This window comes from Lathamus discolor, chromosome 8 (genome assembly GCF_037157495.1).
Source record: "Lathamus discolor isolate bLatDis1 chromosome 8, bLatDis1.hap1, whole genome shotgun sequence".
Lineage (NCBI taxonomy): Eukaryota > Metazoa > Chordata > Aves > Psittaciformes > Psittacidae > Lathamus > Lathamus discolor.
In genome coordinates, this window is record NC_088891.1 from 15,246,608 (window position 1) to 15,272,544 (window position 25,937).

Sequence of the window (25,937 nt, forward strand, 5' to 3'; positions counted from 1 at the left end):
ATGGACACTTTATCTCTTTTGTTTTTGGTTTGTTTTTGTTTTTCTTTTGTGAGTTCTTTTCTCCTTTAGTTGTCTGACTCAACATTATTTATGCTATAAAATGTATCCCTTAAAAACAGAGATCTAAGAAACGGTGGCATTTTAATAAAAAGTATGCAAATATTAATCCAGGGGGGAGGAGGCGAATTAGAAGGTGATATCTGATCAAAGAGGTTCTAAAAGGAGTAGAATAATTACTCACAAGTAGGTTTTTAGGCATCTTTGCAAGATACAGATTACTGCCATTCCAAACATTTATTGTTTATGATGAATATTTTCAAAGCTCTAGATGGGAATCAAGTGTACAAGTACCGTAGATTTTTCCATGGGATCTGGGGTGCTGCCTGGTTGGTTTCCTCCGCTTTCAAAAACTCCTCGCTATCTATAAGTGAGTATCTTGCTTGCACAGTTAACCTCCCTGAAGTTGATGGGGTCACTTTTGAGTGTCAAGTTACTCATGTGCTCTATGGAGCTTAGTAGTTTTAGAATATTTTCACAATGATAAGAGTTAGATGAGCTGACATATTTATGCCAGTGTGAGATCACCTCATAACTCATGAATGTGGAGACTAGTATGAATGTGTTATTCAAAGTACTCCCTAATGAGGGAAAATATTTCAGACTACATAGAGCTTATTTTATAGATCAAGTTGTATACTTCAACATATTTAAAGTTTTAAAGAGTTTGACCTTACTTTAGTTTTACTGCTGAGTTTGCCATTAGCCATAAGCTATTTTGAAAGCTTAGGTGAGACATATCTGGTATACATGCCTCCTGCACAGAAATTAATTGAATCCTTTGTACGTGTAACCAATCTGGGGCTGATGCAATTACTCAACTTCCTTGTGATTGTAATGAGAATTAAAAACTAGTAAGACTTTAAATTAGGTACCTGGGACAGTATTTGAGCTTGGAGCTCCATTTCAAAATACTTGCCACTTAGTTTTAAATGGAATAAGACATATAAAAAGCTTTGAAATGGAAGGTGATTTTTTGAAAGGGATGTAAACATGTTTTTCTAGCCTTCTCTAGGCCTGATTTCATTTAACTTTGTTTATAGATCTGGAAGAGATAACATTTTAATAAAATTCAGATGCACTTACATTAATAAATGTAAGAAAAAGAAAGGAAAAAAAATAGCAAGAGAGGCAAAATACATCACAAAAACTCTGAAACAAGACCACCAAACCAACAAACACACAGCAGTACTAAAGAATCTTTCTACAAAAGTGCTAGTTAATATGGCTAAGAAAAAAATCTCAGAAAACACAGGTTACAAGTAAATCATGTAAACCACTTGCAATTTGTCATCTTATATTATGCCTCAATCCGCAGATGGGAATATTTCCTGATCTTAATTTGCATAGAAGGATTCACCAATGTTTATTAAATAGTACAGCTGAAAACAGAAGACAGCAGAATAATACTTACATCTCTCTCCCATTGCCAGACATTTTGAATCCTCCAAAAGGACTTTGGGCATTTAAGGCATTGTAGCAATTTATCCTGTAAAAGGAACAGGTATTCAGTCCAAATGCACTGTCAAAGACCTTTGAACAAGTCGGGGAGGGACTGAAACTTGTGGGGCTCAAGACACTGTACACCTGGTAGTAATAACAACCTTGTCTCATGTTGAAAAGAAATTAGGTATTTACACCACAAAACACAATGTTCTGCTCCTTACTCATTAGGAGAAAGGGATTTGGCCTGTGAGGACTAGAGGAGAGCACAGAATACCTGGACAAAACTTCAGTAATGAGCTGTTAATGTGCTGACAAACCTCAGTGCCAGTTTATAACCCAGAGCCTATTATATTTTAATTTGTCTTTCTTCTACCTGATTTCTTCTGAATCTTTAGAATACCCAGGCTTGACATACCAAATTGCAAGCTATTGAACTGTAGAAGTGGCATTACTTATTTTTAGGGACTGGAGAGAAAAGGTGTCCCCTCAGTTCCTTAAATGTTGCAGAAGTACATGATATTTTGTGCCTTTAGCAGAAACCTCACAGTATTCTTCTGCTCCACAGAAAGTATTGTTTATACTCTGCTTTGTTTGCTTTCAGGAACACCATTCAGCAGTATGGCCACCATGATAATGGCAAGCCAGGCACTTTCCAGTTTTCACCCCCAGTGAGCAGAGTCACAACACCTCCCTACAGCTGTTCTGTATCTTGGTTTGTGATTCACCACCAGGATGGTCTAGATAAACATTTTTCAGACAAAGGGTGCAAAACTGAGGTGTCATAATGATAATGAGTCAAAGTCTTTATCTCCAAGAGCAGGAGAGTGATAACTTCTGCCTTACCAGACTGTCCCAGCCTGCATTGCTGAAGAGACTGTCAGGGCCTTGTTTATGTCATTTGTAAAGACAGCAGCTACCAGCCCAAAATCAGAATTGTTGGCTCTCTCTATAACTTCATCCATGGTTTTAAATCTCAGTATTTCTTGAACAGGCCCAAAAATCTGCAAGAAAGATTAATCATTAATAAATAAACCAGCCCACTCAGAGACATTTTATTCCTGTTTTATTCTGCATTTTTTTTCTTCTCTTCTGTTATAGTCTTTATGAATTCCCAGAGCATCATTTAATAGTGTTGTAAAACTGCGAATTTCCCAAAGCAGTTGTCTCTCAGTGGAACTCATCCATTCTTCCCTGATCTCTTCTTGGAGATCTGAGACTTTACAGTCAGTGTGAAAACAGAGCTTCTTTACACAACTCATATTGTCAGTTGCTGTGTGTGCATCAGGAGTTCTGAAAAGATTTAAAGATTTAACTTTTTTTTTTTTTTTCTGAAGTATAGTGGTAATTTTCACTCTAAAGCTTTTGTCTCTAAAGTAAGCAATAGAAAAAAAGTCATGTTTAGGACATTCTAAAGTGATTTTGCCCGTGTATGTGAATACCTCCTCCTTGGCAATCCGCATGTCATCTGTTACATTGGAAAACACTGTTGGTTCAATGAAGAAGCCCTTTCTTCCTAGCCCTTTGCCCCCACATTCAAGTTTTGCTCCTTCAGTAATGCCGCTCTGAATCAGTTCCAAGATCTTGTTGTATTGTTTTTTATCAATCTGAAAGAGAGAAGCAGCTTTTTAACTTGCAGACCATACACTTGACAATCAAGTGAAAATTGTTTTTTTTAGGCATCACGTCCCAGAGAGTAGACTCCTGCTTGTATTCATTGCTCTTTGAGCTGTAGATGCCAAAGATCTACAAATAGCTGCTGACTGCAACCTACGGCTTAGTCTTCTCAAGGATGTGTCCCCACATGTATGTGGCTCAATCCACATTCTTGCTAAGCAGTCTGGTTTTCTAAGCCCAAACAAAACATTGTTATTTTCTGTGCCAGGTTAACTTCCTGAAAATGTTGTCAGGCCAGCTGGTTATTAGTGACAGAAATATTTTCTAAAGACCTATTTGTAATTCTGCCCATTTTTTGCTTAGAATTCTTGTCTTTCTAGTGGTCAATAAGCACAGTTAATGGTTGTAAACAATTCTTCAAAGTAAGTGTCCACAGAAACTTTTGAGAGCTTTTCACAGTTTACAGCTGTGTCTTGGATGCTGAAGACTGGAATCTTGTAGTTAAAGCTGGGAGGCAAACTTACTGATATTTAAGATGAGAATTTTTCTTTAACAAAAAGCACCTCTCAGCTGCACAGATTATCTACTCTTTTAAAATTTTAATCTTTAAAATGTTTATCATGTCAGGTACCCTGGACTGTGAGTGAGCATGCACTGACCGACCTCTGTCTTAGAAGAGTTTAAATACTTCAGGCAGCTGCTGGACTGTAGAGTCAAAGCTCTATTCCTTTACCTGTGGACCTTGTTCTGTGGTTGGATCAAAAGGACTCCCCACAACTCTTCTCTTTGCACGTTCTACACTTCTTTTAACAAACTCTTCATAGATTGATTCTTCCACATAAATCCGTGAGCCTGCAGTGCAGCACTGGCCTTGATTGAAGAAGACCCCTTGGTGAGCTTGTTCCACAGCGTAGTCCACTAAAAAAACAAGACAGTATATTTGCTCTGAAACTTCATAGACACAGGTGCTATTGCACCACTGTCATGCATATTACATTGTGCCACATTCCCAAAACTTCAAAGCAGAAGTAGGGTTTGGTTAGATAAAACAAAAGAGTGACCAAATCAAAACATAATATTGTTGTGTAGGGTCATTCATTTCATTTTGCATCATAATCCCTGTGAAAATATGGAGATTTTAAACATGTCTGAAGCTGATGTTTTCCTCTTTTATTCCACCCAGGACACAGCTATACTGGATGGATATTAGGAACATTACAATTGTTTCAGAAACACTAGATTGCAAAGGACCACCTAGGACTTCAGACATTGTCTAGGTAAAGGAGGGTCCATAAGTAATACATTCCACATGCCATAGTCCCAAATACACATACAAGTCCCAAAATATGGCTTTATATCCACTGCAAAAGTTAAATCAAGTTACATTAAGACAGTACTTTAGCAGTCCCTAGAAATAAGGTATGTAAGAACTTCAGCAGTGTCTTATATATGCTAGCAACATGTAGTTTATTAACTAAAACTCACAGGAGACCTTAGGAAGTGGTTTTGTGCCCCACATTACAGACGTCTGTCTGACTTGGGTGGGTAGAGGAGGGGGAAATTTGTGATTGCAAGTTTGCACTTGATTTAATACTGCATACATGAGAATTGGAGCCAACCAAGAGGTTGAGAGAATTTTAACTTTGATAATGGCAAGACCTATCCTTCCCAAAAGGCCACATTATTTTTCTGCAAGACAGAAACATCTTTTCAGCCTACGCAGATGACTGGGCAAGGCTTTAAAAATACAGGTCAATTATAGAACAATCAACCCTTGATTTATACTCTGACTTCCTTGGAGGTACAACTAACGCATCTACTATCTAAGCAAGAGAGGATCCAGTTGTATTTAGACATTCAGAGTTAAATTCTCCCATTGGGTGTAATAGCTGACTAGACAAGAATATTGAAGCCATCCTTAAAAAGTGATATCCTACAGCACTGTAATACCTGTTATCAGCTGTAGCACTTTGCAGCATTGCTTAAAGTATAATCTATAATGGAATAAACAAAGCAATAGTGCTTTCAGCACATTCTAGACAACTCCATCTAACAGAAATGTCTTATTCTGCCCTCAGTGTGGGGAAAGAAAATTATATGGTGTGTTTCCTGGACCACAATCAAATCTTTCTATTCAAATTCAGTCCATGGAGATTGAAAATGCTAGTGGAGAGAACTGGTTAACAGATGTTTCCTCTATTGTTGCCTCAGTTTTCCACCACGAGGGGCTCTAACCATTCTGGTTTTGGGGTGGACTAAACCTTCACCAGCTTTGTCATGCTTTCTGCTAACCTTTGGCACAGTGTTCCTCAAACAGAACAGCTCCTTTGGAATGGTGAGCAAATTGCCTGCTATTCTTAAATAATCAGTGCTCTCAAGTCTGAATCTCAGGTCAGGTACTGGTGGTTGTACTTATGGGAAGACCAGAGAACTTTAGTATGACATACTGTAGAACAGTCAGGAAGAAGAATGTACTCTGTTATTCCCCCATTCCCTCCAACTTCTCCCAAGGTTCTCAACCTTTTTGGCAAATACAGCAAGTCACAGATAAAGTACAGCTCTGTATGGCAGGTAGGAGCATTTGTTCTTCCCCTATGGAAGACCATAACACAGACCTGCCCTCAGAGTATATTACTCTACTAGAAATCTTCAGATGATCTAGTCTGAGTTAGTAGCTTAGGGACATTTGGGATGTAGTGATTTCTGGTGAGAGATGAGGATGAGTAACTTGGGTAGAAGGCTGTAACATCTGCATTTGGCTCCAGCTGACGAGAGCCTTTTTAGCTTATGAGCACAACTGGCTGTAATTTAGGTCCCCAAGCTGGTGAAACATTTCTATGTAGAAAAGCTCCTGAAAAGTTCTCCAGCTTTCCCTAGCCTTTCAAACATCAGAAAGTTTGTAAGATGAATATAGGCTTGTGACCAACTCTCATAATTCATGCTATTCAGAATTATTTGTCTATTCGCCTTCCCCTCTAAATTATAAGATCAAATCCTTCTATGTCTATTTGTTTGGGTTACAAAGTTCTCAGAGAAGGCATAGAGTACAATGTGCTTGCATGAAGCAAGCAAGAGCTCAGAGCAAGGTGTGAACTGTCCCATTCATCTTAGTGGGGTGTTAATGTCAAAATCTACTGCTGATTATTTAGATATCAACATTTTTAGCTATTTCTTTGCTGATCATTTAGGTAGAGATTTCCAGTTTGTGTTTTTATCCTATCCTGAACAGCTGCCCTGTACCTTCTCAGGTGCCAAAAATCTCAGCTGCACATCATCCAGCTGCCAAAATCTTCAGTTCCCTGCTGACAGTGGCAATGAGGATATTTCATTACACAATTTTTCAATTGTAAAAATTTAAAAAATGGTGTAATCTTCATTTATGCCTACTATCAAAACACCTTGACAAAGGAATATTGCACTGACCAGATTAGTAATTCAAGGGTAAATTAAAGCCCTCCCTTTTAATAGTGCTGTGAAGCCAAAAAAATCATAGAATTTCCAAATGTAAAGCACTTAAACCACCTTTCTGTGGAGCTGAGGATGACAGATGTGCATGGGACCATGACTGTGGATAATGCCATTTCTATATGTTTGGCTGTAACTTTTTTTCTGTTTTTTTGTTGTCTCTGAATCTGTGGATTCAAATATTGTCTTTTTATAAAAAATATCACCCCTTAGGCTGCTTCTGTAAAATTAAAAGTGCCATTAGATACAGCTCTACTGGGCCAAGTCACTTTGTATGAAAAATGTGCCCTAAAATAAATAAAAAAAGAAAAGAAAAAGAAAAACCACCACACAAACGTATTTGTAAGAAAAATATGGAAGTGCTGACTTACAATCAGCATCTGCAAAAATAATGTTTGGGCTTTTCCCACCCAGCTCCAGTGTAACTCTCTTCAAATTACTCCTTCCAGCTGCTTCTTGGATCAGCTTCCCAACCTGAAAGGAAATGGAGACACATTTTACAGGGAATGTAATCATACAGTTCGCTTTAACAGCCAATGTTGGCTATCATTGGAACAGAGCTTTAAATAAGCCAGCAGGTTCTTCAATCCAGATTCTCATCAGCAGTGGACAGTTTTCCAGGCTTTTTGCTAGAAATCGGGAAGGGATGAGGCAGAGCACAGAGTACCCTTCACCCAGTTGTATCTATGCTGAAACAGCTTGGGGCTTGTTTTCAGGGTGCAGTAGGAAGGCTGAATTAAAAATCTGAACTTGGTGTAACTAGAACTGCTTCCATCCAAACTAGTGGCATGTTCACCAGCTTTTAGATACTATCATTAAGAGATTTAGTTATATAATTTTTAGTGGAAAAAAACCAGATCTGATATCTGAGCATGTATTAAGCATATTACTATTAATTAATAATAACTGCTATTATACTTTATAGTTGCCCCACATGATCGCTGCTTTTATAATTTATTTCACCCTTTACTATTTATAGTTACTAAACTGCTAGCCAATCTGTGTACGAGGGCACTTGTTCTCCTCAAAATATAGTTTACAGTGCCCAAACATTTAAGTAATTTGACCATGAAATCATGAGCCAGAGTATGTAAAATTCTGATGAAATCATCAGCCTTTTCTGCAGGATTAAGAACACATAGCAGAATATCAAGCAGGGCAAGAAGTTATAAAAGCACCATTCCAGACCTGGCCCTCAGCTGCACCACAGATAATCTAAATATCAGTCGAAGAGGTCAAAAGCACCTCCAAAATGTCTTTGTAGATTGTGGGATCAGCTGGAGCAGCCACAGACTGCAGCTCTCATCAAGGAACACGAGGGTACGAAGGTACATTCAATGGAGTAGCAATCTGACAGCTACATATTTCACATTGTTTCCACATCAGTACACACAGAGAGGCAGCTTGCGCTCCCTGGAAATTTTCACCTCCCTGGATCAATGAATCTAAAATTGATCAGATTTATAGTGTTGCAGTGTAACTATGACCATTTTGCAGCCATGGAAGTAATCACAGGTAGATTTGGGCCCTACATGGTAAAACATAGGATTAAAAGTGTCTATTGAATATTGAGAAGTTTAAGAGGCTTGATAAATGCGTTCTTTTAACCGGGACATGTTTTGTGGGCGCACGGTGAGGTAAGATGGGATTGAATCCAGAGCTAGACTTTCCACACACTACTCTGACCTCCCTAGCTGTTTCCTGTTTCTGAGGGCAGGTGAGTGGAATTCCCTGCAGTAAGGGGTTAATGGACGAGAAGCTGAATCTCTTAAGAGAACTGAAGGCAGCCTGCTGGAGAAAGTTAAGTCAGCACTGGAGTAATCAGAAAGCAAATGAAACAGAAACCAGGGCCCCCACAGAAAAAACAAAGCAAGAACCCCACAGGATAATGAAGGAATTGTCAACCACTTCATGTACCTTTGTGATTGACTGTTTATCTGGTGATACCACAGTCAACTGTGACTGGTTATTTCTTACGAAAACCCAGTCTATAAATTTAAAATTAGTTTCTTTTCTTTACCCCTGTATCAGTGGAACAGGGTGTTGACATTATAATGAAATTCCTTGCATATCCCCTTAATTGGAGCTGATTTTATTGCTATGTTTGACTGACAGCCAGAAGTGAACAAGAAAAAGAAAGACCTTTTCTGCCCTCCACCTCCACCACATACATTGAGCACGTCATCTGGAAATTCCAGTCTCTCAAACTGTGCTGAAAATGTACACTGGAAATCAGTGACAGTGCCATGTTTCTAGCCAGTGCCAGCCAATACCATTCACACCCTCACTGCCTTGAACCTCCCTCTCTCAAAGAACAACCACCAGCTATTTCCACTCAAAAATTCACAAAGAGCAGAGCAGACAAGGAAGCTAGGGTAATATGTTGAGCTCACAACTCTCTGCCTTCCATTCTACCACTTTAATGTCCATGTAAGTAAAGATTTGGAAAGGATTCTGTACAAACCAGGGACTGACAAATATGCAAATGCAACTATTATGTATATGACAAATATGTGGCAAATACTGGAGTCCAAAGGGCTTGGAGGCAGTGGTGCTAATTCAGAAAAATATGGTCCAGAGTATTGTTAATACAGGGAGGTGGTTGTCAAGTTCCCAAGTATAAACTTAACAGACAGCTTCACTCTGTCCTTCCGTTAGAAATCAGTGCATGCATCAGATTGGTAGGGCTCACGTTGCTCAGCATTTTTGTTCACTGTGTTCCTATTGCGCCCTATGCACTTACAGGTTGAGAAAAGGCTTAGGGAAGGCAGCAGGCACTGTGATTATTTAGTGACAAAGGCAGCCTTTTGTCTGACCCTCTCTTTCTGGAGAAAGACAGCATGAAAGGGATAAGTGATAGTGTTGCAATCTCTATGGTCTTTCAGTACATGCTTCCTGTGGTGTCTCTCAGCTGTATCTGCAGGCTCCCAATAGGCAGTACAGCCTTGTGAGGGAACGCTGGAAGAGAGGACTCCCCCACAGATAATGGAGCTGTGCGATTATCCAGCAGGAATGTTGGCAGAGAAAGCCCTGACTCCCCATCCTTGTTTTGAATAGGCTTCAAGATTGATATCAGGAGTATCCCTGGATAGCTTGTGAAGTACCATAACCTTGTAAGCTGCATGGAGGGTGAGGCAGATGTAATTTGGCCCACCTCAGGGAAAGCAATTTCTTATTCAGAACAACAACAACAAAAAAAGATTGAAGAAGCATTTTGTGGCACCTCTGTACAAAAAGGTGATTTGAAGAACAGTCCTGCAAGAGTCTGTTTCTGGACTGTAAAGTGTATGACATTAGGCATTGAGATACATTAAACTTCCAAACATGGAAGGCATAAATAAGTACAATCAAATGCTTTGTATCATGTATCTTTCAAGAGGCTTGTGCAGTCACGTTTTAAATACGTTGTGCAGAAATGCAAAAAAGTCTGTTGCTTTTCATGTTCTCTTAATTTTCTTTGTTTTTAGACAGAAGTCTGTGTTTCTAAATGGTACAGGTGGGTTTGCCTGTTACTATTAAAGCACTGGGAGTCTTGTGAGTCAAAAGCAAACCTCCAAGATTTGTGATACTTCCTCTACAGTTCTGTCAGAATGTCTGGCTTCTCCTCTGCTCTGAACCTCCTTTTGATCACAGATATGCAGTAAGTCATTAGGGAACACCTGAATGTAGGGGAACAGCAGGTCATTTATTTGCACGTTGCCACAGTCAAGACTGTGAAGGTAAGGCTGCACAGAGAGATACGTAGATTAAAAGATTCCATGAAGAGTGGAAAAACTGACAGAGAAGACCTACATCTTCAGTTACTGCCCACCTTTGCTATACCTTTCTTGGGATACTGAAAGAACATCTGAAGAACAGTAAATGGTTTGGGTTACAAGAGATTGATTAAGTTTTGGGGAGATTGTATGATCAGACAGGAATTTTCTGTGTTTTTTGGAGTTGCAGTTTTCCCTCTCCAGCTACTGAGGCACAGGGTGTCAGGGTTTTGGCAAAACTTTCAAACCCATGCCGCTGCTTGCTTAGCCTGCCTCATTTTTTCTTGAATTACAGATTTTATGCAATATCTTTCTGAGAAACATCTGAAGACTTCATGGCATGTTCAAGGTGTGTCTCCAGCAAAGCCAAATGAATTTTAAAATACTGACATGAAGAAGAGCAGCTTTATTTGACTGTGCAGTGCCCTGTGTGAGAAGCAGCCCTGAAAAGAGCACAGTGAATGGTGTAGCACAAGTAAAAAGGCAACCCCAAACAGAAATTCCTAGAGAGAATCCGAAGTAATAAAGGGCTCCTTTGTTCTTTGGTTAAATCCTGGCCCCATGGAAATCCGTGGCTAAATGCTGTTAACTCTGACAGGGCTGATAAACACCACCGTATTTGTTTCAGGTTTAAGAAGGTGAATTTTTTTGACATGTATATTTTACAGGCGAAGAGGCACAATATTTGTCTAAGGAGAGCTCCCTCAACTCTACCAAAAACACCAAGGAAAAAAAAGGGGAAAGGGAAACATATACTTTTCATTCAGGAGGCACAAGCTGTTCAAGATACGATCAAAAAGATTCAGCAGAAGCAGGAGTGAATGATAATGTAACTTCCCTAAATCCTCCTTCTATTGAACAGGGCATGTGTGTAGCACTGGAAGCTGACAGGCATCTCAGAACAGTTAAAATCACCTTTAAGGATTCTTGTTGCTAAAGTAAAAAATGCCAGGATGTAATTCTTTATGATACCGCAAACCAGCAAGAGACTGTGCGATGCAGGAGAGCTGACACAACTCATTGCTCATGCAGTAGGTAGACATTCTGTCTAAATCATGCATTGTGACATTCATCTTGCTTCAGAAATGAGAATCCTGCTGAGTAAATTAGAATCAGTGATAATACAGCTGTTAGCTACAAACATTTGTTTGGCATGAATCAATCTTGACTCTCCTGTAGTTTGCTTTGAAAGTCTCTCTAGTATCTCATTGACTAATGATGAGATCATGGTTTGTTAATCTAAGTGCATAAAGAAAACATTCTGACAAGCAAAATGCAGACTCTTTTGCTGGGGTTTATTGCAGTTGTTTATAGACCTTTTGTTTACACAGGCATCCAAACCAATTTGTTGGATATTTATTTGGGTTACTCTACAGAACTGCATGAACACAGACCTGACTCCTGTCTTTAATCTGTCCGCATTTTAATGGACCATAGTTTGAACAAAGTGCAAACCAGCCACTTAGGATACATTTCCTGTTGGCCAGGGCTTCAAATATTTTGTGTGCTATCTATTATTCTCATCTTGAGAGCATTTAACAACTGGAGAGAGTTGTAAGCCACTTTGATTTGGAAGTAACACATTTGGTTTTGAACAGAAGTTACTAGAACTCATTAAACTTTTGCAGTAAGGAAAATACATCTTTTAATGCAGCCAGTGCTTTAAATGCACATATTTTTTAATGTATAACTTCTTGTTCTCCATAATCATGTCTAATCTTAAACATAGAACATACTGCACCCAACTATTCCATGTGCACCACGACCTTAAGGGTACACAGTTCCTGCTGAAATGGAGCACAATGTACACAGACAAGGGCAGACAGCCCCCAGCAGTCAAAATGGCTGTATTTGCAAAGCCTGTAACTGGATTCACAGATCCAAGTGGATACAAAGGCAAATGAAGAGTAAAGCAGCTCCTGATGGCTGCCTTTCTCTGCTATTTGAAGGCCTTTCACTTTTGCTACTTTGCTGAAGTTCTTTCAGCAAATAAGAAAGTCATATACTGAACCTCCGTGCATTTCTGTTGTGTCAGAATTGTCTCCTCATTGGCACTTGTCTCGGAAATAAATAAGCTCCACTGTTCATTTAACTGGGAAAGACAGAGTCTTGTATAACCTCTCCTGTACTTCTGAGCTCTGCAGCCTGACAGCAGACAATGGCTGAGCAAACGTATACCCAATGTCTAGGTAAGCCAGACATCCTGAGTTTGGGTCTATTTGCAGATGACTGAGTTTTATTGTAATTAAATTGTTGCTAGTAATTTTTCAAAATAAGCTCAAACAGACAGGTATACATGGAACAGTGAAGAAGCTGAGGCAGAGAGGGGCAGAGTAAAAGGGAAAGGCATGTACAACTGGGACAGCGTGGGAGATAGCTGAGCTTTACAGAACCACACCTGAGGTCCTGATGAGTTTCACTTTACATCCTGGGACCAGAAAGATCAAGGAGAAATACAGTAAAATGTAAGGAGGTATTTAAATTGATTATGGGCTTCCAAGAGAAGGTAGGAAAGGGATAGGAGCAAGTGTTGACATGGTCAGATTTACCAGAAGAAAGATTGGTTTTGGCAGTTTTAAGTTTCATCAGATTGTGGAAAATGAGGAAAAAATGTGTCAAGCCTGAAAGGAATTATCTCAATTAAGGAGGATCATAGATTAGCCCTGGTTCACTGAAAACAACACAGTAAAAATAAACACTTTCCTTAAAATGCCCACACCAAACAAGCTGCTGAAGAGGATGAAGCAAAGCAAGCAGAAAAGCCAAGAAAGCTGCTAGAGTTTGAGGCAGTACAATATTTTTAGGCTTGCTTTCCTACTCAGTATGATTTTCTTTCTTGCAGTGTGACAGTTGTCAAAGTGAAATGCATAGCCTGCTGGGTGTCTGCAGAACCCTTCACAGAGAGCTGTGGAGGGAAGAGTTTTGAGAGCCATGCACTACGGGACTGAGAGAGGAGGTGATTCATGCGAGGGTGTTTCATAAGAAGCAGGCAGGCTAAGGGATGAAAGAGTTGGCAGACTGCTCTGTTAATGTGTGTGAGCTAACTCATAATGGAAGGGTCAGAAGGAAAGAGAGAAGTGGAATCAAACAGTGATGGTACCACAGAAAAAGAGCTCTTCGTGATTCTTCACATATTATTTGTGGGGGAGTACTTAAAACACTTAAATTACTTGAATTACTTACTTAAAACAATTTTGAAAGTACTAGAGAATCTAAGAAACAGAAGGAATGGAGAGTGCAAACTGGACCAGCATCATAAGTTAGAAGCCAGTATCATAAATTAGAAGTCATTTATGTGCTTGTCATTGCATAGGCATGGGCTTGAGGCTTCACACTGGTCAGAAGTTTCAAGAGGTACGGGACGGATGCATAGATGACAAGGCCATCAGTTGCTATTAAACACAATTGTTCACATGAACATTCGGGCTCAGGAAATCTTTAAGCTGTCGATTACCAGAAGCTGTGAGGCTACAGCAAGGAAAGGATCACTCTACACATGCTCTCTTCTTCTGCAAGCATCTGTTACTGGTCATGTTGCAACATAAAGTGCTAGGCTGGATGGATCTTTGGTGTGGCTATGTCAGGCTTTATTGAGTTAAGGTCATGAACTTGGCCTTTTGGCTCATATTTCTATGGACTGTGTTCTACAAATTTTGGCAATCTTAGCATTAATTTCTTTTTGTAGGAAGAGCAGCCTGTTTTCTGTCTTTGAAAGAACCCTTTTATTTTTAAAAGTAGCCTGGGTTTTGTGATTTTTACAGGCAAATGGGGAGTTTTCATTAGCCTTAAGCATATACTTAAAACTGTAAAAATTGTAAAGAAATTGTATTTTTTTCCAAAAGAACCTCATGGTAAAAACTTGAGAAAAACCTGTTTCAGACATCTAACCTTGAAGATCTTTGCTGTTGTACTGATAGGTTGTATCATTAACTTGCTGACGTCAAAAGTACTAACTGCCTTATCACCTGGATGAAACATGGGAATGGAAGTGTGGCATTTATGTATCTAATGGCTATTGGAAACGCACATCACTGGACATGCCTCAGACAAGACCAGAGACACAAAATATTTCCATTATTACTTCATTAAAAACTGAAATCTGTTTTGGAGAAGTCAGAGACTCTACAGTACAACTCATATCACAGCATTGTGTTTAAAATGTTACAATGTTGACTTGCTGTTACAAAAATTCAGTGTTACAGGAAATCAGAAACAATATGGAACAGTTTACACTAACTCTGCATTAAAACGTTCCATCTGTTCTTGCTTTAGGTTCTTAGAGAATTGCTTTTTCATCTCAGTAATGCTTTTCACTTCCTATTAGTAAGGCTTTTAAAGGTAGGCACTGAGTTAGTATAAAACCCACAGCTTTTGAGTTTAAACGCCTATTAAAACTAAAGCTGTCTGGAACTACAATAAAAATTTATTTTGGCTACAAAAGACAACTTTGAAACCTAACCCATCTGTATTTTTCCTCCTCCAAACAGTGCAACATCCTGTATAATAGAATATTTATCTTAAACAGAGACCACATATCTTTATGAAAACAATTGTTTCAACTCAATTTATGGGGGGTAATCAGCTCATATTAAAGTTTTCTATATTCCAGGATGCTAATATAAATTGGTTACAGGAGAAGTAATGACTAGAATAATTCCATAGAATAACCTGAAATTTGATGTTGCCATTGACTTTGAATGGAACCTGTGTACACTATAATCTAAAACTGCCATTAAAAAAATCATGTATAGGCACATAGTAATTGCAGAACTGTACCTGTGCAAATTAGGCATACAACTGCAGCCACATTTTACTGGCAATTTAAGCTTGTGAATGGTGACTTCCAAACTTGATTACAGGATAATTCCACTAGAATAATTTATTTGAAACAATTGAGCTGGTCTCTGCAATCCCTGGGCCTACTAGGAAGATGCCCACACCTATCTAATATGGCTGCTTGGTCTGTGAATTTATCAACCCAAATCAAAACCAAACTGACTGACTCACTGTGAAGAGCAGTACCCCTGGGATACATAAAGCCTCCCACTGCCTCGAGTGGGAGTCAAACATACCAAAGTCAGACTGAATCCCTGGGGTTTAGCTCCCTCCATACAATAGGTTGCCAAATTTCGAATTGAAAAGGGGCTGGGTTTAGCACTCTCTAAATATAACCAGCCCTGAAACTCCCACTGAGATTCCTTTCTGTCTGCCTTCAGACAATGAGATAAGGCCCCTTCTCCTGTGACTTCAGTCTGGAGTACCTCTGTCATCCCTGCCTCAACCCTGATAACAGCCAGCTTTGTGCATATTTGAGAGCAAGACGTGATCTGAGTTTTGAGGGATTTGTTACTCTTTCTGTACATTATAGCCTTCATCTGAAGACCAAACCTCCTCTGTAACATCTGCATCATAGACTCACAGTAAGACATTTTGGCATCTAGGAGACAACTGACTCCCTTCATCTTCTAGACAGCTTGTTTCCAATATTTTGGGAACAGATGCCTCGGACTATCCCCTTTTCTCTGTGCAATCCTTCCTTTTTAGACTTCCTCCTCATCTTCAGTATACTTGAATGCAGCATCAAAGTTGACATACATTTGTCCTAATTTTCCCCCTTCCTCTCCGTTTTTTTCCAAGTACTCCAAGATACACAAATTACAGATGCTAAAGTAGCATTTATGTGTGCTGTGATATACATGGGATGTTCTGCCTACTTGCATGTGATTCGCATCCTCATAAGCCCACAGGAAATCACAGCAATATTTTTCCAGGCATATCTCCTGTGCTGAGGTGCCGAGCACAGCAGGGACTGGAGGAAAGGAGCCATTTCTGGTTTGGAAGTGCTGTGACACATAAGTTTAGCTGGGAAGGACAGACCACTGTTATTTAGATGTAGCTCTTTTACTCAGTGACAGTGAGAAATGTAGCACAGTGACTTACTACTGTCTCCCTAAGTACTTACTCACATTTTACAGTAACATATCTATAAATCCTCTTACCTCAGTGGATCCAGTAAAAGCAATTTTATCAATGCCAACATGAGATGCTATGGCTGCACCAGCAATTGGACCAAATCCTGGCAAAATATTGACAACTCCTGGTGGAAAGCCAGCCTGTCAAAATAGGAATGAATGAAGTGAAGCATGGTTTACGAAAACTAACAGAACACATTAAACCAGGCATGTGCTGGTAGCTGCTTCCCCATAAGGAGAGACAGAGACATTATTCTTGTCAGTTTATTCTTACCTCCTTGATGAGGGCTCCCATATAGAGAGCACTGAGTGGTGTTTGTTCTGCTGGTTTAATAACTACTGTATTGCCACAGCACAGAGCTGGAGCAATCTTCCATGCAAACATCAGCAGGGGGAAGTTCCACTGTAGGAAAAAATAAAAGTTGATAGATGGAAAAATATTGCAGTGGTATTTTGTTTTCAAGATGTCAAGCTGCTACCTCACTCATTTCTCAGGCTGATCCTCAACAGCAATCTTTCCCAGCACAAAGCAAGGACTTTTCTTTTTTAATTACTGCCATTAAAAAGTTATAATAGTGACCCTTTTGTGCTTTCTGTCCTGTTCAATAAAATACAGCCCCCAACCTCAGTCTTTGTAAAGGAATCCTGTTACCTGTTGATGGTTTTGGTCACAATTTTTTATTTCATTTACTGTTTTGCAATTGGCAGTTTTGATTCCCTCATCACAAATACTTCTTGCTTCTGATACATTTGGAATTCTAATATATTTGGAACAAACATTGTTTGTTCATGCTGAAGCATTTTTGGACGTAGATTTCCTACCCCTGAGTACATCCCTAGATATAAAATTTATACTCAAAATGATATAACCCTTAATTGATGGGATTGCAGTAAAAACCCCAAACATTAATGCTCAGGCAAAGCATTTCATTTTCTTCAAAACTTCTTACCGAGCAATTTATATGGAAGACTTTAAAAGAACATCAAAAAACAAGTTGCAAAACTGATATATCTTTGCTGATATAAATTTTTGTATCATCGTTAATTTCAACTTCATGTTACTGCAGCAGCAGATGCAGTGAATTACATCCTTCTGATGCACAAACAAGTTATGGATAAGAGTAACAAGCCTTTCTGTATCGAGGCCAGTTCCTAACAGGTCAAGTGGATAGCCCCCCTGGTTTCGGTGGAAATGCCAGAGTAATAAAATAACTGCTTTGCACAATCACTCTTAGAAATGCATATAATAAACTCCTTTGGAAAGAAAAATTGAAAGTATCAGTCACAAAGAGTCAGCCACTGGCCAGAACATGTTATTGCCTGATGCATATCAGCTGCCATGCTCACGGACATCTCTCTAGCCCCTGGCTAGCTTGGAAAAATACACAACTGTCTTTTCTTCACCAAACACCCAATTTTTTACTCCCTCAGTTGTTTATAAACTCTGGAGACAAAGTGATGTTTTAATTCCATCTCCAGTATATAAACCTGGGAGGGGAGCTATAGGGCCAACAGTGTGCTAACAGCCTGTGCTTCTAATTGCATTGCAAGGAGAGCTCTGACGGGTTTTATAGGGTGGTATATAGCCCTGTTTATGCTAAAAGCTGCCAAAAAGCATATGTTTTGATGGAAGCTAGGATGTGAAAGAGGATGAGGAGTTTAGTGTGAGGCTTACTGTTTAAATTTTATTTTTGTAATAATATATTTGCTAGTGTAATGACTAAGTGCATGCAGCAGCCCAGGGGCTATACTCTGTGACTGGTAGCTGCAGAGGCAGTATGTAGCAGATTAGCAGCAGCGTTGGAATAGATGTGTATGACAGCCATGTTGGAGTTTTGGAGGACAAACTTGGGGTAAGAATGACCAAGTATGGTAGATGGCTGTGTACCCCGAACAAAGGGTTTTGCAAATCTAAACTAAAGAAATCCTGCTTTTGGCATGATCTTCAGCCTGTGGCCAAGTTTCTTCAACAGATCTGTTAGTTAAGCTCAATGAGACAAGCCTAAGAGATAGCAAGCAAATTTGGGGTTAGATCTTTGGCTTGCCATTTTGCAAATGCTTATCCATGTGCTTGGCTGAAGAATGGATAGAGCTGTGGAATCCTTCAGTCGTAAGGACCACTTGCGAGTGCATAAGTGCAGGATGGGTGTAGCCACAGACTCTCTGAGTCGTCTGCATGTTTCTCTGAGTGCCAAACACAATAGCCACCCCCTAACAAAGACATGAAATAACAACAAATATAAATAGGGAAAAAGGGTTTAATGTTGTTAAAGTAATCTTTTCTGGCTGCTCCTCCGTTAATGGAATTGCTGCATGTTGCTGTTTAGTGGCTTTGTCGTTAACATGAACAAAACAAAAAAACACCAACAAAAATTTCAGAGAATGTCCTGATTAGTTCCCCAGTGCTTTAGGAAGGAAAAAAAGGCTTCCACACAGTATTTTAATAGCTATATGTGAGCCTCCCATTGAAACTTCTGCCAAAGCTGGTTTACTGGTTCTTCTGAAAAAGTTAGCCTCAGTGCAATTCCCATGCACTGTTCAGCAAGAGTATATTAAGAATGTGTACTGGGGTGTAGGGGGAGTATTAGATTTGATGAAATGCTGTGTTTTTCTCTCAGAACAAATAAAACAAACATTTCATGTCTTAAAAGAAGCAATGTTAATTGTAATGATCTGTCTCCTGGAGTTTCCTTTTCTCCTCCACTCTTGTAAAAGAAATAGCAGGAAAGAATGGAATTAAAATGCATCACATTCTCCCAGGAACTGAGGAGCCTGTTAAATCACAGTAAAAACTAAATAAATAAAAAGACTACCACAGCAAAGCATCAATTTTCCATAAGTTGTGTGAACATCCATAACCACTGACAGCATATTAACACTGTGTTTTGCTTTGCTTGTTTTAATCATGAGAATTCTATGACTTGAGAACTTAACTCCTAATAACAGACCCTAAACCCTATTAGCATGTTCAAATAAGCATTTGCAGGGAGGCTGTTAAAGATATGTCAACAATATGAGCTCAGCTTTTTTCGTAATGGAAAACACACATAGCTCAGGACCATGTTTTATGTGTCTTTAAAGAGAGCTGGTTCAAATGAAAATAAATAGAACGCGCTAGTAGAGATACTCACAGGGATGATCTGTCCACACACTCCGATGGGTTCGTGTCTTGTAAACGTAAAATAATCTCCATCTGAAACAGATGAGCATGGTTACTCTCAAGTGCAGTTTGATTTGGCAGAACAAAAAAAAAAAAAAATTAGAGGGGGATAAAGCTCCAAGGATCAGCCTTTGATGGCAGTAAAAGAAATAAAGAAGTCATGGAAATGTTTTTTCATGAGCCAGCATGGGAAACCTAGGCTCAAGGAACAACCTAAGTGTTCTTTCGGTAGAACAAGGGAAGCAGGCATACCATCAGAAAGTAGGTAACCTGCTTTGTCCTTTTCGGAAAGAGGACAAGCTGTACTGCACAGAAAAGGGCAGTAGCAATGAAGCCACTTACTGGCCTCTGATGATTTCAGGGTGATAGAAGAGAAGGAAGTGTCACAAAGGCAGTTTCCTCAAAGGCATGACTGGAACACAGCAGTATACAAGTAGAGGTGGGATAATAAAGTAATGTACATCTTACTCATCTTGTATCGCAGAAACAGGCATTTTTAAGTAACTGAATGATACACTACGATCTGTAGGTGTGGAATGAAAATAGGAAGCCTGTAACTCATGTGTAATTGAGCATAATTTACTGTAGGAGACAACTCAAAGGAGGATACAGGGGTCGACATACAGCCATTCTCTTACAGCTGTCTTGTAGATCAAGGCCTGTGTCAGAAATGGCCTCAAGCTAAACAGGCAGTCAGTTTAAGGTGACAGGGAATAGTTGGATGCAGCTAGAAAACAGGACAACAGGAAATAAGAAAAGTTTTCGCAAACTGTTTGGCCAAGGTAGAGGTGAATAAATAAATGAAGGGACCAAGTGAATGGAAACTTGGAAATTATGGACTTTTCTCAATAAACTTTTGGCAAATACAAGAATACGGACTAAGAAGGAGGCTGACAACAAAGATGCAGGAAAAGCAGACTGTATGTTCACAAACAGCAGGTGTGGGTGGTATGAGACTAGAGGGAATTACTCACTCAATGAACTCTCTCATCTGGTCATTATTTCTAAGACCCTGATGAACAAAAATGGCAAAAAACCTCCAGGGTGAGAGGTGTCATTAGTTAAACTGAGGACTACGCTAGATCTGCAGTTCTCAACTAAAGCATTGTTGAGCTTGGGACAGCCTGAGTCAGATCACAAAATAAACAGATCTTCAATTTGATTAGAGATAATTTATTTTCATGTTTGCTTATTTACGTACATCTAGTTTACAGTATTTGCTCAATAAAAACCTGAGCTAGAGTAGCTAACACATCAGATACAGAAATACTATGAAAAAAGGTAACAGTATTCTTGCAACAGAGATGATGGATAGAACAGAGGGAATAAAGGAGGGAGAGAGAGAGAAGAGAGATTCACATCAGGGAAAGGAGGAGGAAAATAGTTATGTTGGTTTGTTCTACATTGACAAAATGTCATGGTACTGCTTTGATCTCTAGATACTTAAAAACTTTCCAGTGGAGAGGAAAATATTTGTTTCATGAATTGAGATTATCAGTTTGATTTTCTAGGTTATCCTTCACAGCTGCTAACAGTGGTTCACAAACCATAGGAAGACTCATCAGACCAGACAGAAGTAAAGTAGAAGCGAAACTACAGAAAAGTATATACAGACAGAACTGTCTAAGTGCTCAAGAGGCACATAGGGGAGTCAGCTAAAAATACCAAATTGTACTCAGTAGTACTGTGAGAGGTGGATTCTCAGCCAGAAGGATGGTGACAACATAACAGTAACACAGTTACGTTAGCACTGTCTGACTTTAGTTTGTCACTGCATAATCATTGCCACATGTCTGCATGCTTCATGACATAAAGTTATAGATAACCTGAACCTGCTTGCCAAGTCAGACAAGCGGTGGTTAATTCTACCAAGTGTAGGCAGAACATTCTTTCCACAGAGCAACACTTCCCATGCAGAGTTGCTTGCCCTGCTTTCTTCCACTAGACTCTAGACAGCTGCCCTTTTTTGACACCTACTTCCAAAGTTCACCATCCACAGACTTATTGTTAAGATGGGATTTTGGCAGTTACTTTCTAACAATATCTTTGTGAACATATGTGACTTGAAGTTATTCAGAAGATTCAGATGCCCCTGGGCAGGCCAAAGATGTATCTAAGAGCCTCCTTGTCCATAATATAAAATAAGCTGTTACCATGGCAAAATAACTCAAGGTTGATGAAGTGAATCACATTTTCTGAATAGTTAGCATAGAAAGCACCCTTATGCACAGAAATTAAATAGGAGACTTTCAAAACGTTCTAGAGTTTTAAGATTACGTTATACAAGTTATGCTAATGACACTTGTTCTAAGATGCTATTGATGATGATTATCTCTTATCCTTCTACTAGCTGGCAGACAGAACATTGCCTGAGAGGGATCTGACAGTCTGATCTCACACCCAATCTAAAAATGTGTCTTAAGAGTGTTTTTGGATTTTAATATTCTCAGCTGATGTAAACTGGCATTTTCAGCCCTTGCTGATGTTAACAGAGCCAGATCAATTTGCGGCTGCTTAGCACCTGGTCCAAAGATTTTTATTTTTTAATCAGAAAGAAAGCCCCATTTATCCAGGGATCTCACTCTGGGCCAGCAATACCTTCCACAGATGTGTTTGCTCAGATTTCCATCAGGAGCCTCTGTCACAGATATTTTATTTGCATAACAATCATAATACAGCCACATGCCTCATGTACCACAGCACAGCAAAAAAGTGGGTGGGGAAGCCACACTGGTTCTTTAAGCTGAATCATATCATAGCTTGATGTAAAGATACATATTTGCTTGTATTCAGTTTATTAGTTTTAGCAGTTTTTAGTCTAGCTTCATTCTGTTTTAATTTAAATCATCAAGGCTTTATGCATGGGAGCAAGCAAAGGGCAGTCTGAAGGCTTCAGCAGCTTTGGGACCAAAAGGAATGTGACTGTAAAACACACTGTTCTTCTTCTACTTGTCTATGACTTGCCTGTTTTTATTTTAGAGGAAAAGAAAGCCTCAACAAAAACAGATGAAAGATTGGAAGGTTTCAGATTTAGGAGCACACTGGACAGAAAGAGGCGATTTAAATCAGGTTTTTAGTTTGGTTTTGTTATCTTGTTTGGTTTCCTTTGATGAGCTGATGGTAAATGAATGTAAAGAGCACCACTGTTTAACACCTGCCTTGCTTTAAAATAGCTTTATAAGAATGACAAATTTATGGTGTGAAACTAGAAGCACACAGAGAAGCATTAAACCAGGAGAAAGAACTGGTACCTTGAAAATCTGCGACTGGACTAGGATTCTACATTACTGATAGCAGTATTAGTTAACACTGAAGCTTGAATTTGAGAAGGCATGCTGAAAATATGTCTTCCTGTCCCCCTGTGTAGCCTACTTCCCTAAAAAAATAAGGGGTTTCATCTGATACACTACTTGAAGACAAGAATAAGCAGAGAATATGTATTCTCCTTAACCTGGCAATGCATTTTGGTGACTCATTAGCAGGGCTAATGAGTGAGGAGAAGGCATTCACTGACCAGGGAGAAAGAGATTAGGGAACAGAAAATTTGCTGAATATATTAATTTATGGGATGCTCTGCATTTCTGCAAGTTAAAATGTGAAGTGCAAGCAGCAAAACCAGGATTTCTGTATCTCAGCCTAAATGACTATGGAAATCTTCAAGAGTCCTTGCAAGAGAGTCTACACCTGAAAAATTGTCGTTTCTTTAGTGGAAATCTCCTAGTGATGATAAACATCGTCATGACACACTATAGTTTTAATAACTCAGACACCATGATGAGTAATGCTGCAGTCAGTTACATGATCTGTTTTCTTCCTGAAAATTCTGGGGCCACATTTTAAATTTATGTGATCTCTTAACTTTGACAGTTTTGCTTTGCTGCACAGAGGCAAAGCTAGTGGACTGCAAATACCCTAGCTAGTGGGCTGTTACATGATGAAATTGTATGGAAATAGATGGGCAACAGCAAAATTCATTTACTTGCTGGTCTCCCCCAGTTAAGTGTAATAAACATGCATGTGCAGTGAACAGTATGCACCACAAAGGCAGAAAGAATCCATAGAATAAATGTTAATTTTCCTTACCGTTTTCCCAAAGATTTATTTTATGCAGGTAAAAGATGAGTACATTTATCCTAACGACTGCACCTGCATAAAATCATTCTTTGATGTGCCATTTTGCATAATTACAGCACTTGGTACATCTAGTCCAGACTGCAAATGAATATGTTCACAACAGAAATGCGGCCTGTATTTGTAAAACAGCTGGGAGGGAGGGGCAGGACAAAGAGACTTGTTAAATAAAAGTAATTGTGAGGATTTTTTCTTTTCTTATCTCTTTAACAAATAAATAAGAGCAGAATAACAAATTTCCTACGAAATTTGTACTTACGAACATTTGTCTCACACATACAACATAAAATATATCCCACTGAATAAGTGGAAGAAGCAAATAAGACAAAATATATCTGATAAGTATGCAGAGTTCTCTATAGTAATGTTACAGACTCAAACTATAAATGAATTTGTATCCAGTGTTAGTCCCAAGTAAAATGATTTGTATAGGCAGTAAGAATACATATATGAAGTAGATATATATATATAAGCATACTATTCTTCAACATACAGCTAATGTGATTTTCATGTGTTCCAAGGTATCTGTCAAGTTATACTGCATCCATTTTTATAAGTGTAACAATATTTAAATGTAGGTATTGAGATAGTTTCTTCTCAGATGGACACATGCAAAAGAAAAAAACACTCTCTGGGATGTGCATGTAGGGCACAATAGCAGGTCATTGAGTCCAGCCTTTGCTGACTTTTTAAATATCTGATTCAGCAACAAACTACACACTGTAAGACCAAAACAAGGTTCCCTTCCACCTTTCAAGAAGCTGTAGTTATTAAGTCATTTGGCCACGAGAACGTCTAGGTGCATACCTGTGCTTTAATTTCCCTTACCTACAGGAATGGTCATTCCATGGATTTTGTCTGCCCAACCAGCATAATATCTCAGGGTTTTTATGACCCCCTGAAGATCTACATAGAAAGCTTGCAAGAAAGGTTTGCCACTGTTCAGTGATTCCATAGTCTAGAGGACAAGAAAAAGTTAAGAGATATAAGCACAGTAGTATTTCTAGACTATTGTACTTAAGTATTCACCATCTTAACAGTTCTTCAATCATAACAAAGATTTTAATGAAGACCAACCAGTCATATTTTGGCATAGTCTTAACTCAAAAGGTTCAGAACAATGATCTGATCCCTTTTGTTGCTTCTTTTTGCAAACAGGAAAAGAAAACAACCCAAACCCATTTTCCTTAAAAAAGTAAATCTGGTTCCTTCTGGAATACTCTGGAATGACTATGATTTTAAGAACATGTGTGTGTGTGTTTATGTGTGTGTGTCTGTCTTGTGGGTTTGTGTGTGTATCCATATACATGTACGTGTCCTTGTGTGTATTTTGGACCTAACAGCTACTGTGTTTGGTCCAGATATATAATTGCTGAATTGCTTTAATCAGGAGCCAAGATAAAAATGCCTATCAAACTCTGTTCTGTTATGTTAATGATAACAGCTGAGAAGGCTTCTTGTAACCCTATATTAATGATCTGAATCCATAAAGAGAAGAATGGACATATCCCTCTTTATATAATTGATGTGAATATAAAATTTTCTCTATATAGCTGCCAAGACTCCTGCTGAGGTCTGAGATATCTATACTGTACAGCCAGTTTATTTATTGCCATCAAATAAACAAACTCTCCTCTAGGGAAGCTCATAAATTAACAAGCTAATGTTCTTATTTTTAAGTTAATATTCCTATTTTTGAAAGTATCTTATAAGCTATCCTCTCAGGGGTTCCTAAGATCATTTAGCAAAAATAATCCAATAAAATATCCTAAGATGTTGAGTAGCTTAACTCATTCTCAATAGCTGTCTAATAGAAATCATTAAGAATGGGTAAAGTACACCCATGTGTGACACACCAACCGCCAAATGAGTTTCTATAGAGAAGAATGGAAGCCTAATTCTGCACTGACTTATATCCCCAAGAGCAATTAACAGCATTGCCTGCAGTGCAATTCAGTAAAGAACTTGGCTCTAGAAATAAAAATCAAATGACAGGCAGAGTAAACTTGATTTGCTGTGCACTTCCTTCTCCCTGTGGTGATTTTACAGTATATGCTGGTGGTAAGATGATTTAAGTGTTGACAAAGCTGGAATTAAGATGTTCACCAGCTTAGTTCAAAGCACTTGACATGCGGAAAACAACATTAACAATGCCACTGTTTAGATGGCTTTGTACGTGAGTGAAATAGTGCGGTACCCAGAATTGCTGTTACCAGTTGACTGTCAGTGTTTCACCTGCCATTTCATTAATGCCTGCACAGATCACTTAGCCTTCCATTTTTTATTTTAGAGATGTTACAAGCAGGCATGACAGGCACCCACATGTATGCATACCCA

General features: G+C 38.9%; 1 protein-coding gene across 4 annotated transcripts in view; it reads right to left on the reverse strand.

The window, feature by feature from the left end:
* Positions 1 to 25,937, reverse strand: part of ALDH1A2 (aldehyde dehydrogenase 1 family member A2) — a 103,732-nt gene that overhangs the window by 2,532 nt on the left and 75,263 nt on the right. For all 4 annotated transcript variants that reach the window (XM_065688361.1, XM_065688360.1, XM_065688362.1 and 1 more), the window contains 9 exons: positions 24,429 to 24,558; positions 19,441 to 19,502; positions 16,584 to 16,712; positions 16,337 to 16,450; positions 6,954 to 7,056; positions 3,851 to 4,035; positions 2,943 to 3,107; positions 2,347 to 2,504; positions 1,472 to 1,546 (listed from right to left, as the gene is read on the reverse strand). In XM_065688361.1, the coding sequence (XP_065544433.1) occupies positions 1,472 to 1,546; positions 2,347 to 2,504; positions 2,943 to 3,107; positions 3,851 to 4,035; positions 6,954 to 7,056; positions 16,337 to 16,450; positions 16,584 to 16,712; positions 19,441 to 19,502; positions 24,429 to 24,558 (1,121 nt within the window). The remainder of the gene's footprint in view (positions 1 to 1,471; positions 1,547 to 2,346; positions 2,505 to 2,942; positions 3,108 to 3,850; positions 4,036 to 6,953; positions 7,057 to 16,336; positions 16,451 to 16,583; positions 16,713 to 19,440; positions 19,503 to 24,428; positions 24,559 to 25,937) is intronic.